We start from the raw sequence: 15154 nt of genomic DNA on the forward strand, positions 1-15154 counted from the left end.
CGACAGGACCCGAGGGAACGGCATGGAGCTGGGACAGGGTAGGGTCAGGCTGGGTGTTAAGGAAAGGTTCTGCACTGAGAGAGCAGCTGGGCACTGGGACAGGCTTCCCAGGGCAGTGGTCACAGCACTGAGCCTGCCAGAGCTCAAGAAGCGTTTGGACAACACTCTCAGACATACGGTCTGATTTTTGGGTGGTCCTGCGTGGAACCAAGAGTTGGACTCTGTGATCCTTGTGGATCCCTTCCAACTCAGGATATTCTATGATTCCAGTATTTTCATTTGACTCAGGGCTTTATTTAATTCTGCAACATTACTTGTGGAAAAGCCATGAGTTAAACTCAACTGAGCACCGGTCATAACCATGGTCCACTGTGCTGCAGTGTCCTTTATCTAAAGGCTTCAGAGTACTCCTATCAGTCAATAGCATAACTGAAGTAAACAGAAAGAAAGAAAAAAGAAGTGCAAAGGAAGCAAAATTTGCTTCAAATTCAAAGCAAAACAAAAAAAAAGTCAGCCTCAAACACTCAAACTTAGCTGATTTCTGTGCCAAACCACACACTATCCTACAGGTAATTTATCTCAGTACATGCAGTGAAATACATTAAGGCACAAGTTTGTAAGAAAACCTCAAAACATGCAGAACAAATTGTGGAAGTTTTGTTATGGAAATGTTATTCAGCTCTTTAGGCCCTCTCTTCCGTGAGCTGTGCACTTACGTGAAGTTGACTGCATGGTTACATATTAAAGGTGCCATAGATGAAGATGAGAAAGTTATATTCTGACACTGCAAAAGATATTTATGACAACATGAACGGAATTATAACTTCATTTGATGTCTACAACACTCTCTGGTGTAATGGAGCCATGGTCTTAAGAATGCATCCATAACACACAAGTACAGATGAGGATTATTTTGGTTTTGTTAAGAAACCTATCCCAACTTTTAATTGTTTCTGTACACATACGTCCAACACCTGCACACAAGACATTTATGTTGATTTTAATATGGCCAAAGTAAAAAATTCTCACCTCTCTGGTCCACTCTGCATGCAGCTTCACTTCAGCTATTCCCCATGGATACTGTATCTTCATACCAGTGTATCATGCAGACATGTCGGGTGACTTTTTCACAGTGTATTGATAGCAAAATACTCTGCTCATTGCATAGCTGAAAAATTTGGAAAAAATATTATTAGAATTCAAGAGCCTAAGAGAAGGAAAATATCTGTCCTTACTAATACAATCTCTAGCTTCAGAAAAAATTTTGTGGTTATTTTACTTGCCAGCCCAGAAAACAATTGTCCAGAAGCCACTCCACAACTACCCCAGTGTCTGAATAGTTAAAGCCATCCGATCCCGGGCAGAGGGGAACTACATTGTTATAATGACTCCAGACTGATATTAGGAACTTACCATATCAATGCAATTTACTGAGATAGAGCTGATCTCCCTTTAAAGAAACACTGTGGAATTATCTATTTTTACTTTATCAGTTATGTTTTCTGAAGGCACTGCTCTTTTCTCAGGGCTTCATTTTTCATCCCTTCTGTCACTGTAACCTAAATAACCTGTATTTCTTGTGGAACACATTGGTTCTAACGTCAGAAGTGTGCTGAGCACTGTAATTCCAGTGCCAGTGCTCAGTGGGAGCTGGGGACTCTCGGCAGTTCTTCTCACAGGCCCATTATGCTGCCTAACACATAGCTGTAGACTGTGAACTTCAGTGGGTTTCTTTTGCAGATAGCAAAGCATTGTTAAAGCCATAGGTAGGCAGTCACTGCGGTGGTTCTTCAATTCACAGGAAAGAGAATTCTCTGACCAAATGCCTTTGAACATTAAAGCAAAAAAATAATATGACTCCACTAATTTTAGTGTCATAAGGCCTTTGACCCTCTCTGTAAGACCAAGAGCAGACAACAATGTAACTGAAAAGAGTCTGGGTCTTTTTCAGCTCAGACGGCTTTGATGTTTGTATGCATTTGATATATTTAAGTATATTTAAAAGGCAGAGGATAAGATAACAGGGAGATGTTTTTTTCTTTCCTCCTGGTACTTAGCTTTCCTAGCTTTTAAAACTCCATAATCCCTCTCTCCAAATAGCAAATGAGGTAATTATTGCATCTTAACATCACTGAAGCTGGGTCCTCTGGGTCTAATGCAGAAATTGTAACAGCTCAAAATAATAGGAATAACGCTCAGTTCTTCTCATTCAACTTAAAATACATTTGCCTAAAGTTCCCCTTATGTTAAAAGAAGAGTTAGGCAGTCTAAGAGTAATTCACTGATTTATGATCTGAATTGCCTGCCAGAGGTGGCTTTCTCGATAACTTATCTCAGGTGACTGCAGCTCGGACTTAAGATCCTCAGTTAAGTGCCTATATTTAGGTGGAAGCAATTTGGATCTATTCCTTGCCCCTCGTGTGGCATTTCTGCAATCTCATACAATGTAATTTTTTGTTGTACAATTATTCATCTGTCATTTCCTGTAGAGATATAATCAGTGGGTGTCACTTGTACTACAGTGCTTGCTTACATTATAATTTGGGTAAGAATACAATTCTCCATACCAAGTCAACTGAAAGCAAAAAGGAAAAGCAATGAACTCAAGCACAAAGGGTTGCCTTCTTTTTGGCCCACAACCATGCCAGGTTTACGATGGCTGAAGAGTTTTGCCATCCCGTTACTTAAATGGCAGTAAGCAGTAGCCACAGCCTAGTCCCTAGTGAGGAAGGTTTGAACGAAGCCCCAGAGCAGTGCAGCAGTATGGTAAGGTATTTAATGAAAGAATAGAAATAAAAAGAGCTCCTTGCAGATCTGGACTGGCTTCTGTCCAGTCAGCAGAGAAGTCTGGGGGACTTCCTTCAAAACTGTTGTTCTTTTGCTGTCAGTCCCCAAAGCAGACACTTAGATGCTTTTCTCTGGCACTATGTAAGACACCAAAAAAAAAAAAATAATTCACCTTACACAGTCCCTCGTGGACAACTGTATGAAAGGGCAGGACTACGCTTCAGGACTAGCTGAAAAATAATCAGAGAACTAATAAATCTTAGGACTTTTAATGCCTTAACTTAATGAGCACGAGACACTTTTAGAGATGGGTAAACAGATAGAGACACTCCAGCCAAGTCAGATCAGCCTCTGCCAATCCTCCAGTACTAGGAGGATTGGGTAATACAAAAAATAATAATAATAATAAAAAAAAAATAAAAAAAATGGGTTTACCTTTAAATGAGGTAAACCATCTTTCTCAAGCATCCTTTCACACCATGTGCCTGCCACTATAGCTCCCATGCCATCCACTGCAGAGTGAATTCCTGGGATATCAAAGAGGTACTCTTGGCATCTCTCCCTTCTGCTGGATTAAGTATGAATGACGCTTTTAGGACACATACAACAAAAGTCACCTTTACTGCAATAGCACAAGATAAATGGGATGATTTACCCATTACTACAAAAGACCAGGGCAAAAAGGGTCTAGGGTATGAGGTGACAGCTCTGTGCCCAGCCCACTAGCTTATATCCCTCTTGCTCTGTACTTGATGGATATTTTCTCCAAACTTTGGCTATTTGCTTGTCTGTTTATAAGCACAAAGCCGAAATAAGAAGCAATTCACCATTCCCACTGTCACTGTTCTTTGTGTTCATCCATGCTCCATGTCTCAGACACCTTCCATACTGTACAGATCATCATACTGTATTCCTCAGAGCGGTAACGTAAGACTGTAGCATGACTCACCCAACTGCATTTTCCTGCAACCTCTATCTGACCTGTCAAGGACCCACCACACTCTACAGAATCGGATATTAGTGGGATCTCAGAAGGCCAGGATGAGTATAAGTGAAACCCTAGAAGCATCAGGATAAAACTAGAAGGGATCTTCCAGAGTTCTTTGCAATGTAGCACTTCCAGGAGCAACAGTTCTCAGCACTGCACTAAACAGGTATTCAATAACACCTGCAGAGGTGATAAAATACTGGATCAACTTAATTAGAGCTCCTGTATTTCCTCTAGAGGTACCAGTAGGTAGGCTGCCAACATACTGTCACCTCACTTCAAGAAGTAGTGCCTCTCAAAGGTGATATTCTCTGGGAGTGATGTTACTATGTTGGCCAGTTAGTTCTGGGAGAGGCGGTCACCACCGTCACTGGAGTGCCTTTACTGGGGGACACGGCTTCCTGGAGGAACCCAGGTCAACACGGTGGTGAGTAAATGTTGAAGAGGTAGGTTGGGTCGGAAGGCCTCTGCATATTCATGTAGCATACTAAATTCTGCTCTCGTTTGTGCCAGCATAAAGTCCATCAGTGTGAAATTACTCAGAAGACCTTCATAGCAACTTTCAAAGTACGCAGTAATATAAACATCAGGAAATTTTAATAAAGATACCTAGATCTAACAACATTTTTTAACTATTATTTTAATGGCCTTAGAATATTGGGATAACTAAAACTGAGTTGTTATATAGGAATCTGTTAATTCTTTTACATGTTCTTCACATTTTCTCTCTCTTTTTCTCTTTCTCTCTTTCACTCTGTTTGTTAACATTTATTTGTTATTACTGTACGTTGCTTGCAACTTGTGTATGTTACAGACTGTCACTTTTTATTCTGTGAAGTTTTTCTCCAATTTCCATCAACCTGAGCTCCATGTTGGGCAGCCGAGGAGATTACAATACAGTTATTTAATGCAAAAGAACAAGGAATGTCACAGACTATAGGTAACTTCATTGAGGTTGTGACACAAAACCTGATGCAAGGTATTAATGCAAAGAGTAAGTACTCGGTATGACAATAGAACTACTTAGTTAAATTACTTTTTTTTTTTTTTTTCCAGATAGTCTGCATGGAAAAAAAATTAATTTTTTATTACTCTCCAGCAGAAAAATTCCCAAGCCTACCAATTTAGGATTTTTTTCACTGCCGTTTTGAAAACCAGTGATGCCCATATTGATGAATCATTACTCATTTTCAGAGGCTTAAATCCATATTGCCTATGCTGTTCTCTATGCTATACTTCCTTCCATACTGTCCAAGCCATCATTTCATCATCCTTTGTCTGTGGTTTAATACATCATCTTCTCCATAATTCTTTTTATAATTTAATGAAGTTATATCCCTTTCACTCTAAGGACCTGCTTTAACAACAACAAAAGTGAGCCCTTACCCATGGGATCCATGCTTCTTAATCCTGCATGAAGCTCTGGAGCCCATAAAAATTGATTTCTGTACCAAAGATGGTCTGGCACACAAGCTTAATTGTTATTTTGCTGAATCAGGTCCTGACCAAGGTATTTTGTTACAATCTCCCCCATTTACCCAACAATACTTTGAAAGAATGGTACAAAATAGCTGATAGACATCTCTGATCATTTTCTAGAGGGAGAATCACAGAACATGAAGTTTACTGCTTCTAAGCTTCTTCTAAATTGCTTGTAAATTCTACATTAACTCAGAAATCACTATAGCCATGTACTAATTCAAGAAAAAGCTTATTTTTCCCAGTCTGCAGTTTCTTTTCTTCCCAATTAGCTATTATGTCCTAAGCCTCCTTTAAAAAGTGAAGAAGCACAGCAGAGTTTAGATGAAGTCTAGTATAAAAACAAGAAGGATTTATCCTGATGCAATTGATGAGTGGCCAATGAATACTAATGGCCAGTAAACACTATCCAGGCAACCATAAGAAAAACAACTTGATATAACTGGTGTGAAATTTGAATTAAGGAGACTCGAGAGAATAGGGAATTGAACTGTAAATACCACCTTTCTCACAACATCTCAGAGAGAAATGGAAGGATATAAAGTCAATGGGGACTTTGAGATGCTGAGAAGCTCTTAACCTCCATAGATCAGAGGAAATGTCTTTAGATGCTTGGATTCACACCCTTATCTTCATCATAATCATGTACGCAGCACGAGAAGTATCAGACAAAAACAATGCTGCAAAAAGCAATGCAAAATCTTTGCATTTTCTCTAAAATAAAGACAGATGGGAAATTGTCTGTCCTCCACCAGCAACTGCAGCAGCCCTTCACTTCACTTTGCACTTCCAGCTAAACATCTTGTAGCTGAGAAAAGCCAGAGCACAGCAGTTCTCCACCCTCACCTTGGCCATGCCACCTCTGTTCCTGTATCATTCTATCAGTAGCCTTAGAGACAGAGAAAACCATCCTGCCAAGAAAGTTTGCCATTGCCAGCACAGTATGACATGGCTAATGTTTGCCACATTAACAGCCCTTTTATATCATGAGAAAACTGAGAGGAAAGTGAAAAACAAGAGAGTAATTAACTTATTAAATGGACAACATACCGTTACTTCCAGCAGGGTTCCAGGTGCGTTAAAGGTCTCTGCTGTGAGGGACCTCAAGGACATCCCTCTTCATGAGACACTTCAGGCAGCTATTGAATGTAGCCCTGCAGAGTAACAGGGGTTGAAAATAAGCAAAGACCTTCAAGCTGTGAATGAGAACCAAAACACACACAATCAGGAGCAGGACTATCCACAGACTGTAATAATGGCAACGTCAAGTTTGGGACCAGGGTTATTAGAGCACAGCTGAGATCTAAACAAGCTGTAGACTCATTTTTAGCTGTACATGGGATGGTGGTATGGAGTTTAATTGTAGTCAGACATGGTCTCGCTAGTAGAAAGATCTTCATCTTTCACGCAGCTCCCTTTCTCAGTTTTGTCCCTGTTTTTGCACTCAATTGCTCTTACCTCCTTCCTGCTGGCCAACCCCTTCTCTTGGGGCAGGAGCGCAGACCCTTGAAGTCCTCTGAGTCTTTGTGGGATGGCAAACAGCTTCTCAGGGAAGTTGTAAGTGCCCAGCCTTGGTCCTTGTCTCTTTCAATCCTTAAACAAGGGTGCCTGGGAGGAAGGAAGTCTGTTTCTTTCTGGAAGAGATTGCCAGTGACCTAACGGGACCAAAGAAAACAGACCTTTGTTTACTATTTGCTGTGTTTCTGATCTGAGGGTGGGAAGGCCCCATCTTCTTTAGTACAGTGCCAACAAATCTGATGCAGATCATGTAGCCAGTTAAGTAAAGCCAGTAAAGTCACTAGGACAGTCTGCAACTGCTTGCTACGACAAAAGAGAAGAGCCGTGCAGCATGCAGACAATCTCTACTGCGCTTCTCCACAACAAGGAGAGTACACTGATGCAAAATCCAGAAGTTATTGTAAGTGTTGTTTTTCAGAATACCCCCAAGGCATTTTAATCATACTTTCTTGCAAATGGAGGCAAAGAAAACAGGAAGGAAGATTAAAACCAAAACCAAACAAAAATCTATCAAGTGGAAACCACACAAATGAGGTAGTTGTGAAATGAACTACTCACCTGGGAGATCTGCTGAACACTTTTTTCAGCCTCTCAGCCAAGACTCTGCAGGAGAATGCTTAAAACTGGTGCAGTTACCTAGGTGTTCACAGATAGTACGATTATGGAGATGAGGTGCTATGCTGGGGGTCAGAAGATTTTGTAGATAACCTCTTAGATAGCAGTGGGCTAGTTACTTCACCACATGGTAGTTTTAGCCATCTGTAAAAGAGGAAGGATAACATCAGCTATTCTTCGTGAAGCAGTGTACAATCTGAAGAAAAATGCTGTATAAGCCTAGTTCAGATTCTGCTAGCAAGGACAGAACGACTCCTATGAATTTGGTGCCAAGCCTTAGAAGTTTTAAGCGTCTAGAAGTAGTCATCATTGGTATGGCCATGCTGGTAGTCACCAGACAGCAATTGTTTCGGTAGTTTTGCTTTATCTGGAGTTCTCTCAAAGCCAAGGTCAATCTTCAAAAGAGTAAACATGCAAATGGCAACTTAAGAAAGCAGCCAAATAATATAATTTAACTCCATCTTTAGACCTCATTCCTTAAATTGTTCAGCATGTAGATCTGCTAATGAAAAGAATGGAAACCTCTCACTGTTGACTGATGATACCAGTGATGTTTTCTTTATTTCCATAACAGCCTATTTACTTAGTAAATATTATATGAATCTTGAAACTCACCTTCACAGAATTAGGTGCTGCAGGCAGTGGTTTGGAACACAACCACTCTACTTAACACCTACCAGCAACAGATGCAGTCTTCTGTGCTGGTAATTTCTCTGCTTCCTAAATATTCTGAATGTGCTTCCTGGGACATAGACCATGCATGGAATAGGCAAGGGATGTTAGTGTAAGCCAGCTACTCAATCCTCTTTCTATCAGATAGAAATAAAATTGTAAAGTTGTGGATTTTCAACAACAGACATAGAGAAAAATTCACCCGTGTTAAAGAGCCCTGAGGAGGCTGCACAAACAAGTTGCAGCTCAGGTTGCTAGCGATGTGTAACACAGCTTAAGAAATAACTACCAAGGTCAACTTTCCTGTCATTTGACCACAATGGAGGCTGAAAGCTGCTTCCAAAAGAACCGATGGCTGTTATCAGCGAGCAGCCTGACCCACAGCCACCCTGCTCAGAGGCATTTTGAGCTGCAGAAACAGACCAGCGCCCCTTCCATCACTCAGTTTAGTCTGCAAACCCAGGCTCAGGTGTAGCAGTGGGAATCTCAGAGATGTCAGTGCCCAGCTGTGCTGCCACAGCTGCCTCTCGTGTCAGGACTAGAGCCATCTGCTTGGAGCAGCAGAGGCTTATGAAGAAGCCCAGTTCTTTGCTCATCCCCAAACCCAGCTACATGGTTTTGAAAGCAGCAGCTCCGTACCTGCAATGTCGTGGTTTCCATGGCAGCCGTGCCAGGGTTTTGTGCCAAGAGTGGTTTTGAATTGCACTGTCACAAACAGAAAGCAATTGCAATTCACTGCAACCTTAAAATTTTAGTACCTTATTGAAATTAGCCTCTATAAACATTAAAATGCACCCATGGATTTTTATTATTATTATTTATTATTTTTTTTATTGTTTTTAATGTATTGAGAGACCTGTTTATTTCATTGCTCACAAAACAAAATGCTACTACCTCTCCCTCTGGGGAAATAATTGGCTAATTCTACACAGAGCAGAAAGGAGGCAGAGGTTAGATTTGCAGAAAAGACTGTTTTGGTAGTGAAAATGATAACTAAATACAAATAAAGACATAGTATGCAATTACCAGTGCGTAGATAGATGTGTAGTATGTGTCATATACATCTTTGTGTGTGCATGCGTGCAAAGCAACAAAAATAATCAGTATCATGTAGCATTAAGAACAAAACAGTACATAAATCTAGAAGAGGCACTGAAATTAACTTTATCCGTTGACTTTGTCTTTCCTTAAAGACTTACTTGCAGGATCACCCATTGCCTTACAGTGTCTAGGTAATAAGCATTGTGCAACCGAGGTGTAGGATGCTGCCTACAGTTAATGTGTCTCAGCATTTGTGAAACTCCAGAAAGCACATTTTGACTGTTTTTTCCTCCCTTCAACCAAAACACTCATATTGAGCTGTGCTATATTTCGAGTATATTCTCAATATACTAATTTGCACTTTAAAACCCTAAAATAAATCCTACACTAAATAGCACTTTAAGTTGTTTTTATAAACATCAAGCAAGTCACACAGAGAAAACATGCTATTCTCAGTCTATCCTCATGGGAATGTGTGGAGCAAAATGGGCAAATCTGACAACCTATTTTTATTATTTACAGCCAAGAGTAAATTTTACTCCATCTATTTTCCAAATTCATGGCCTGCTGTAGTGTTTTATATATGTAGTGTCCTGTGCTGGCATTGCAAATACTGTGTGTGTTTCAGAAGAGAACACCAGAAAATGGATTGGTTTTTGGTTTAGTTTTTGGTTTTTGTTTTGAATCCACATTCTGCTGTCTTATTTCCATACATAACGTACTCTGTGTGTCTGAAATGTGTACAGCCATTCTGCACGACCGATACTGGAAACAATAGAAAACACCCCGGGTAAATTCGGGGAGGGGAAGAGCAGGAATGTTCCCTTCAGGGAATATTGCACAAAGGTATAAATCAGCACAAACAGAATATACTCAAATACTAAAACACAACTCACAGCCCACTGCCTCTCCAAAGCTCCGAGCAACAGTAGGCTTCATGACAAGCAGGTCATTCATGCACCATCCGATGTCATGCAAAAACATGATCCAATTTCTAACCGCGGTCTTCTGCTCGCAGGACTAGGACCAATGCACGCCCGTTTCTGAAACTGCCCCTCTATGCGGAAGTACAGGCGGCTGCTGTCACACCTAACATGATCACGTTTTGTTTCTTCTTCCACTTAACAGACTTTATTTTATTTTGGTGCAGTGCACACGAACGCAGTGTCTAGGACAGATGTGCTACCTTTTATAGTGTCGCGATAGAGCTCGTTAGCTGTGAACCCTTAATTTGCAGCTGGAACTAATAAACAGTGCATAGTGTTTCAATAGCCTTCTGCTTATATGTTTGAAGATTCGAAACTGAATGGTGAGGTGGCCAAGGCGGCGCTGGCAAACGAAGACTGTCCCCACATAGACCAGGCTATTACGCCTGATGAGGGCCTGCCCTTTACCCGCTCTGGCACTCGGGAGAGATATGGACCCTGCTTCCTCTTATCAACCGGGGAATATCCCTGCCCGCCTGATGGAGGAATAAGAAAGGGTATGTAGCTGGGGGTCCTGTAACCTGTAGTTAGCAACCGTTTACAACAAATAAGAGAAAGTCAGCTGTAGCACGCAATAGTGCGCTTGCTGTAGAGATGCACGTTTGGGCTGGAAACCACCACCTGATGTCTGCATTTGGAGTTTCTAACCTATTTCTTTCAGAAAGAAAAGCCTGAGGAGCTGTAACTACCCCATACAGCTATGCTAGGCAGTTGAGTCTTCCACCCTAGCTGGTGCAGTGAGCTTTAGTGGAGAATGCTCTACAATGTCCTTAAATTAGCCCATCCTCCAAGGAGAGGCCAATTGCCATTTGACAGCGATGAAGGTTTGCCACTTGGAAAGCTCATGTATTTTACCAATCCCTGAGGAGCATAGACTTGGAGGTGGCAGACAACAAAAGTTAAAACAAAAAAAAAAACATCCTCATGGAACATGAAATGATTGTTTGGCTGCCTTAACAGAGCACTAAAACAAATTATTTGGATATTCATACCTGTTTAGGTCACCAAAGGAAGAGAAGCACACAAGAACATCTGTTAGCACAGGTGTCTTACAATTGGAAAATAATCCATCTAAAATCATTTTCATAAATAAATCATTACTAGTTAGTTTCTCAGACTTCTGACAGCTACAGATCTCTCAGAAGTAACCGCATTTAGTTTGATAATGACCACAATCATCTATTTAGTGACAAAAAAAGTCAAATCAAATGGGAAAAAACCCTTCCCTTCTTAAAACAGGCTGTTTCATTTAAGTAACTTACCCCAAGGAAACCATACAAACAAAAATTAAAATTACATATATATGCATAAAAGTTGATACGGAATGGGGAAATTGGAAAGGGTCTCTCTTCAAATCAGTGTTTATCACTGGTGTACTGTATATAGTATATGATATAGTCAATATTTTAAAACTGCAACGATTGTACGATGTAACCATACACTGAGTATGGAGTATAGAATTCCCATGTGCCATTGTATGATGGGCAATAGTTCTAGTAAATGCCAGTTATAGATAGTGTACGTATTTATAAGTTTAAAGCTTATCATCAACAAAGATATAGTTGGACCACAACACTTTCATATGAAAGTATAATCCTCTAAAATTTACCTTTGTAGCAAAGCGTTTTACTTGATTCTGTATTGGATAAGCATTGGCCGCGTTCATTCAGCCTGGGCGAGTTCGGGTGGTTCCAGTGGATCAGGGGAACACTCCAAATGGCACATCCTTTGGGATGAGGAATGTATGGTTTTCACAATGCACTGTAACCGCCTCCCGTTACTGAGTGAAACGGAGGCCGGTTGGCTAAAGAGTAATATACGTCAGCATATTGTTGGCCTGTTTGAAACACGTTGAGAGCATCTTAATTGTTGTTCCAACAGAATTTCATCCATAGTTTGTGCAACTCTCTGTACACTTGCTGAGCTGTTTATGTGCATGTCTGAAAAAGAAGGGGGGGGGGGGAGGGAGGGAAACGATGCATGCAATTTTGTTTTCTTTCATTTTTTTTTTTAATGCTGAGAACAAAGGAGTAGTATCTCTATAGCAACACAATAAATTCCATGGATTTTGCTACTTGCTACTTTTTCTTCTTCATTTTTTTTTTTTCTTTTGGTCTCTTCATCCTCCTCCAAAGCTACCAGAAACCTTAATTTTGCCTGAGGTCAAAATGCATGAGGTGGCAGGGAGAGGTATGCGTGAGTGTATGACTGAGACATCAAAACCCCCCCACCCATTGACTTTTTTTGAGGGTACAATCACATCGCTGCCTGTAGGATCGATTACAAAGCCTGACCATCCTTTAAAAATGATGATTTTTGTTTTGTTTTGTTTTTTTTAAACTTGTTCTTTTCTTCAATGGCCTACTGAGTCACGTTGCAAGCGATACTACTCTCGCATGTCGGTGCATGCAGATGCTACTGAACTGGCTACAATGTTGACCTCATTCTTAGTCCATTCTGTCATTGATCCAATGCTGTACTTTGCATTTTTCTTTTAAATGAAGGTTACGAAATGTCACGGAGCCTTAACAGCATAGCTGGCATAAGTGGAAAAGCGATAGGATTATCCTCAGTGTCTGCGCCCTACAGCTCTCCTAGTCCAGTGAGACGTTCTTGGTCTCCCATCCCATCTATTTTGTAGCATGGATCAGTAGCAGAGAATGGTCTAAAAAGCTTTATTTTCAATTAGCCTATGCTATGTTGCATATAATCCAGGTGACTAAGTCTGAAGATGCAATGTCTCACAGTAGCACCTGCTGGGAACGGTGTTACTACTGATGCTAGGTGACAACACTCCTAAATAGCACTCAGATGACAATAGGCAGGCGTTTACATAGTACTGGCGGGCCATACATGCTGCATGGTATCAGTACATAGGATGAAGGGTAGATGCACCAGATAGCTTCCTTCCTGGTGCATTGTGCTAGTATATGCTTATTGTGGCTAATGGCGGATCTACTGGCTCTGTATGGAATGGGTTAGGCATATAGCCGATGCTGAAACATGCCAACGATGGAAGATTTTGCTTTTCTCAGGATATTTTTGAGCCATAGAAACCCTGCAGGAGTTTGAGCAAACAAGCACAGTAGGATGAAACTTTGCATGGGCGCCTATTTTAAGCTGAAAGCAATACTCAGACACACTGTAGAGAGGTCTCAGTCTGGCTGACTGCATGGAAAAAAAAATCCTGTTGAAGAAGAATATGGCTGCCTCTGCATGTAGCTATTTCACCTTTTCCTCCTTCCTTTAAAACTAAGATGCCGAGCTTGATGTGAAAAGCACAGGGAAGAAGCTCAAGTACTGATTGTATTCTTTACATGCAGATCTTTGCAAAGAAAGTCCAGTCATTGCTAAATATATGCCAACAGAGGCAGTCAGAGTGACCTGACAAGGCGAGATGGAGATGAACATTGATGGCTAATAAACATCTGTGTGGAACTGTGCAGGCATAGAAGACCTTCTCATTTGGACAAAGTTAACTCGCTCCATGCAGGTTTTACGGATGATTCTTCATGGTTCTGGAGTTGTACTAGAGATGCAGGCTTTTTCTACGGCCAAAATGTAACAAAACTGTAGAAGATCTTTTTTTTTTTTTTTTTTTTTTAAATCTATTTTTTTGTTCCATAGCATGAATTGCATGAAGACAAAAATAGAAAAAAAAAATAAAAATCAAGAAACACTGCAAATGTATGATTAAGGAGAAAAAAAAAAAGCAAAGTTATATATTTTCTTTCAAAGCTCTTTACTTTTACATACATTGTTGTAGCTAAAAATGTAAAACATAAAACTGTACATTTCTTTGCTATGGATCGCTTCTTTTTGTATACAAGATACAGAGTAATGGTTTTAAAAAGTGCAATCAGGCAGTCATCGGTCATATTGACCACGCCTTCACAGTTCATCACACCGACATGGAAATCAAGAACTTTTAATCCAACTAGAAGTGTATAAAAATAAGAAACTTTTTCCTGTCTGTTTTTGTTGGCATGCTTGTGACACATGGGACCTTCCTTCGGACCTGACAGTAACAGCTGGTCTAGATTTAATTTTCCAGCTCTGGTTATGTTGTATTTTATTGATGTATAGATCCAACGTAAAGACCCTTCATAAATTGTTCATATTAAGTAATCAGTATGAATTTTAAACAAAAAAGGTGTTATTTTAAAACTGGGACTTATAGTACAAAATCAGGAAGATACTCGAGTATAAATTGTCTCAAAGTTTAAGAAACAAGACAACAGCATTGTATGCAATTTAGTACTGAGTAAAATGCATGCACAATGTTATGCAAAACAATTCTAGCATGAAATAAATTTTGTATCATGGTTTCAGTGCCTGCTGTATAGTGTAAAGGGGAATCCTTTTCTGAAGCGATCAGGGGTTTCCAGAGACTTGCTTCTAAAATCTTGAATAAATACAGTGTTCTCAACTGAAACGTAGGAGAAGAGCTTGGTATTGCTTTGGTTCTACAATGCTAATTTGGGTTAGTAGATAATAAACGAAGCCTGCAAACACTTGATACAACCGATGTCTGAAGAATTCACACCATTAGTAATTTTAACGGGGAAGATTTAAAAACCCTATAATTATCTAGATATCTTCCTTTTCCCTCCTCAACAACAATAAAAGTTTGTCTTTTTAGCTGATTAAACGAATTCAGTTTTTCTTACTTCTTTGGGCCCCGTCCTTCACTTGTTCTTCACTGAGTCACAGCAGTCCTCCTGATACAAAACCCTGAAAGAAATCCAGGTGTTCGAGTCGTATTTTGTTTGTCACACGAAACATGCAGCAGTAAGAACCAAGAAACACAACAGGACAAATTCATTTTAGAACCTAGAAATGACAGCTATGAACTATGTGTCAACAGCATTTCGATGAAGTACTTTCTGTAAGGAAGGATACACCTTTATCCTCACGTGAAGCACTTTAAAAGAGCTGGCAACCTGCTAAACAAAAGCTATGGTGTCTGGGACTGCTGATGAGAAAGAAAATGTAATGGAACAGCATCCCTAAGGTCTGGAGGAAGTAGAGATTAAAACAAACAAACCAACAACACCACAAAGAAGAA

The 15154-nt window shown here is 40.2% G+C and overlaps 1 protein-coding gene across 1 annotated transcript in view; it reads left to right on the forward strand.

Annotated features, from left to right (window-relative positions):
* Positions 1 to 13474, forward strand: part of KCNC1 (potassium voltage-gated channel subfamily C member 1) — a gene marked incomplete at both ends in the record, with an annotated part of 101896 nt that extends 88422 nt beyond the window's left edge. The window contains 2 exons of the mRNA XM_084288407.1: positions 10395 to 10583; positions 13410 to 13474. Coding sequence (XP_084144533.1) covers positions 10395 to 10583; positions 13410 to 13474 — 254 coding nt within the window. The remainder of the gene's footprint in view (positions 1 to 10394; positions 10584 to 13409) is intronic.
* Positions 13475 to 15154: the final 1680 nt, after the last annotated feature.

The sequence above is a fragment of the Netta rufina genome, assembly GCF_964035555.1.
Source record: "Netta rufina genome assembly, chromosome: 5".
Taxonomy (NCBI): domain Eukaryota; kingdom Metazoa; phylum Chordata; class Aves; order Anseriformes; family Anatidae; genus Netta; species Netta rufina.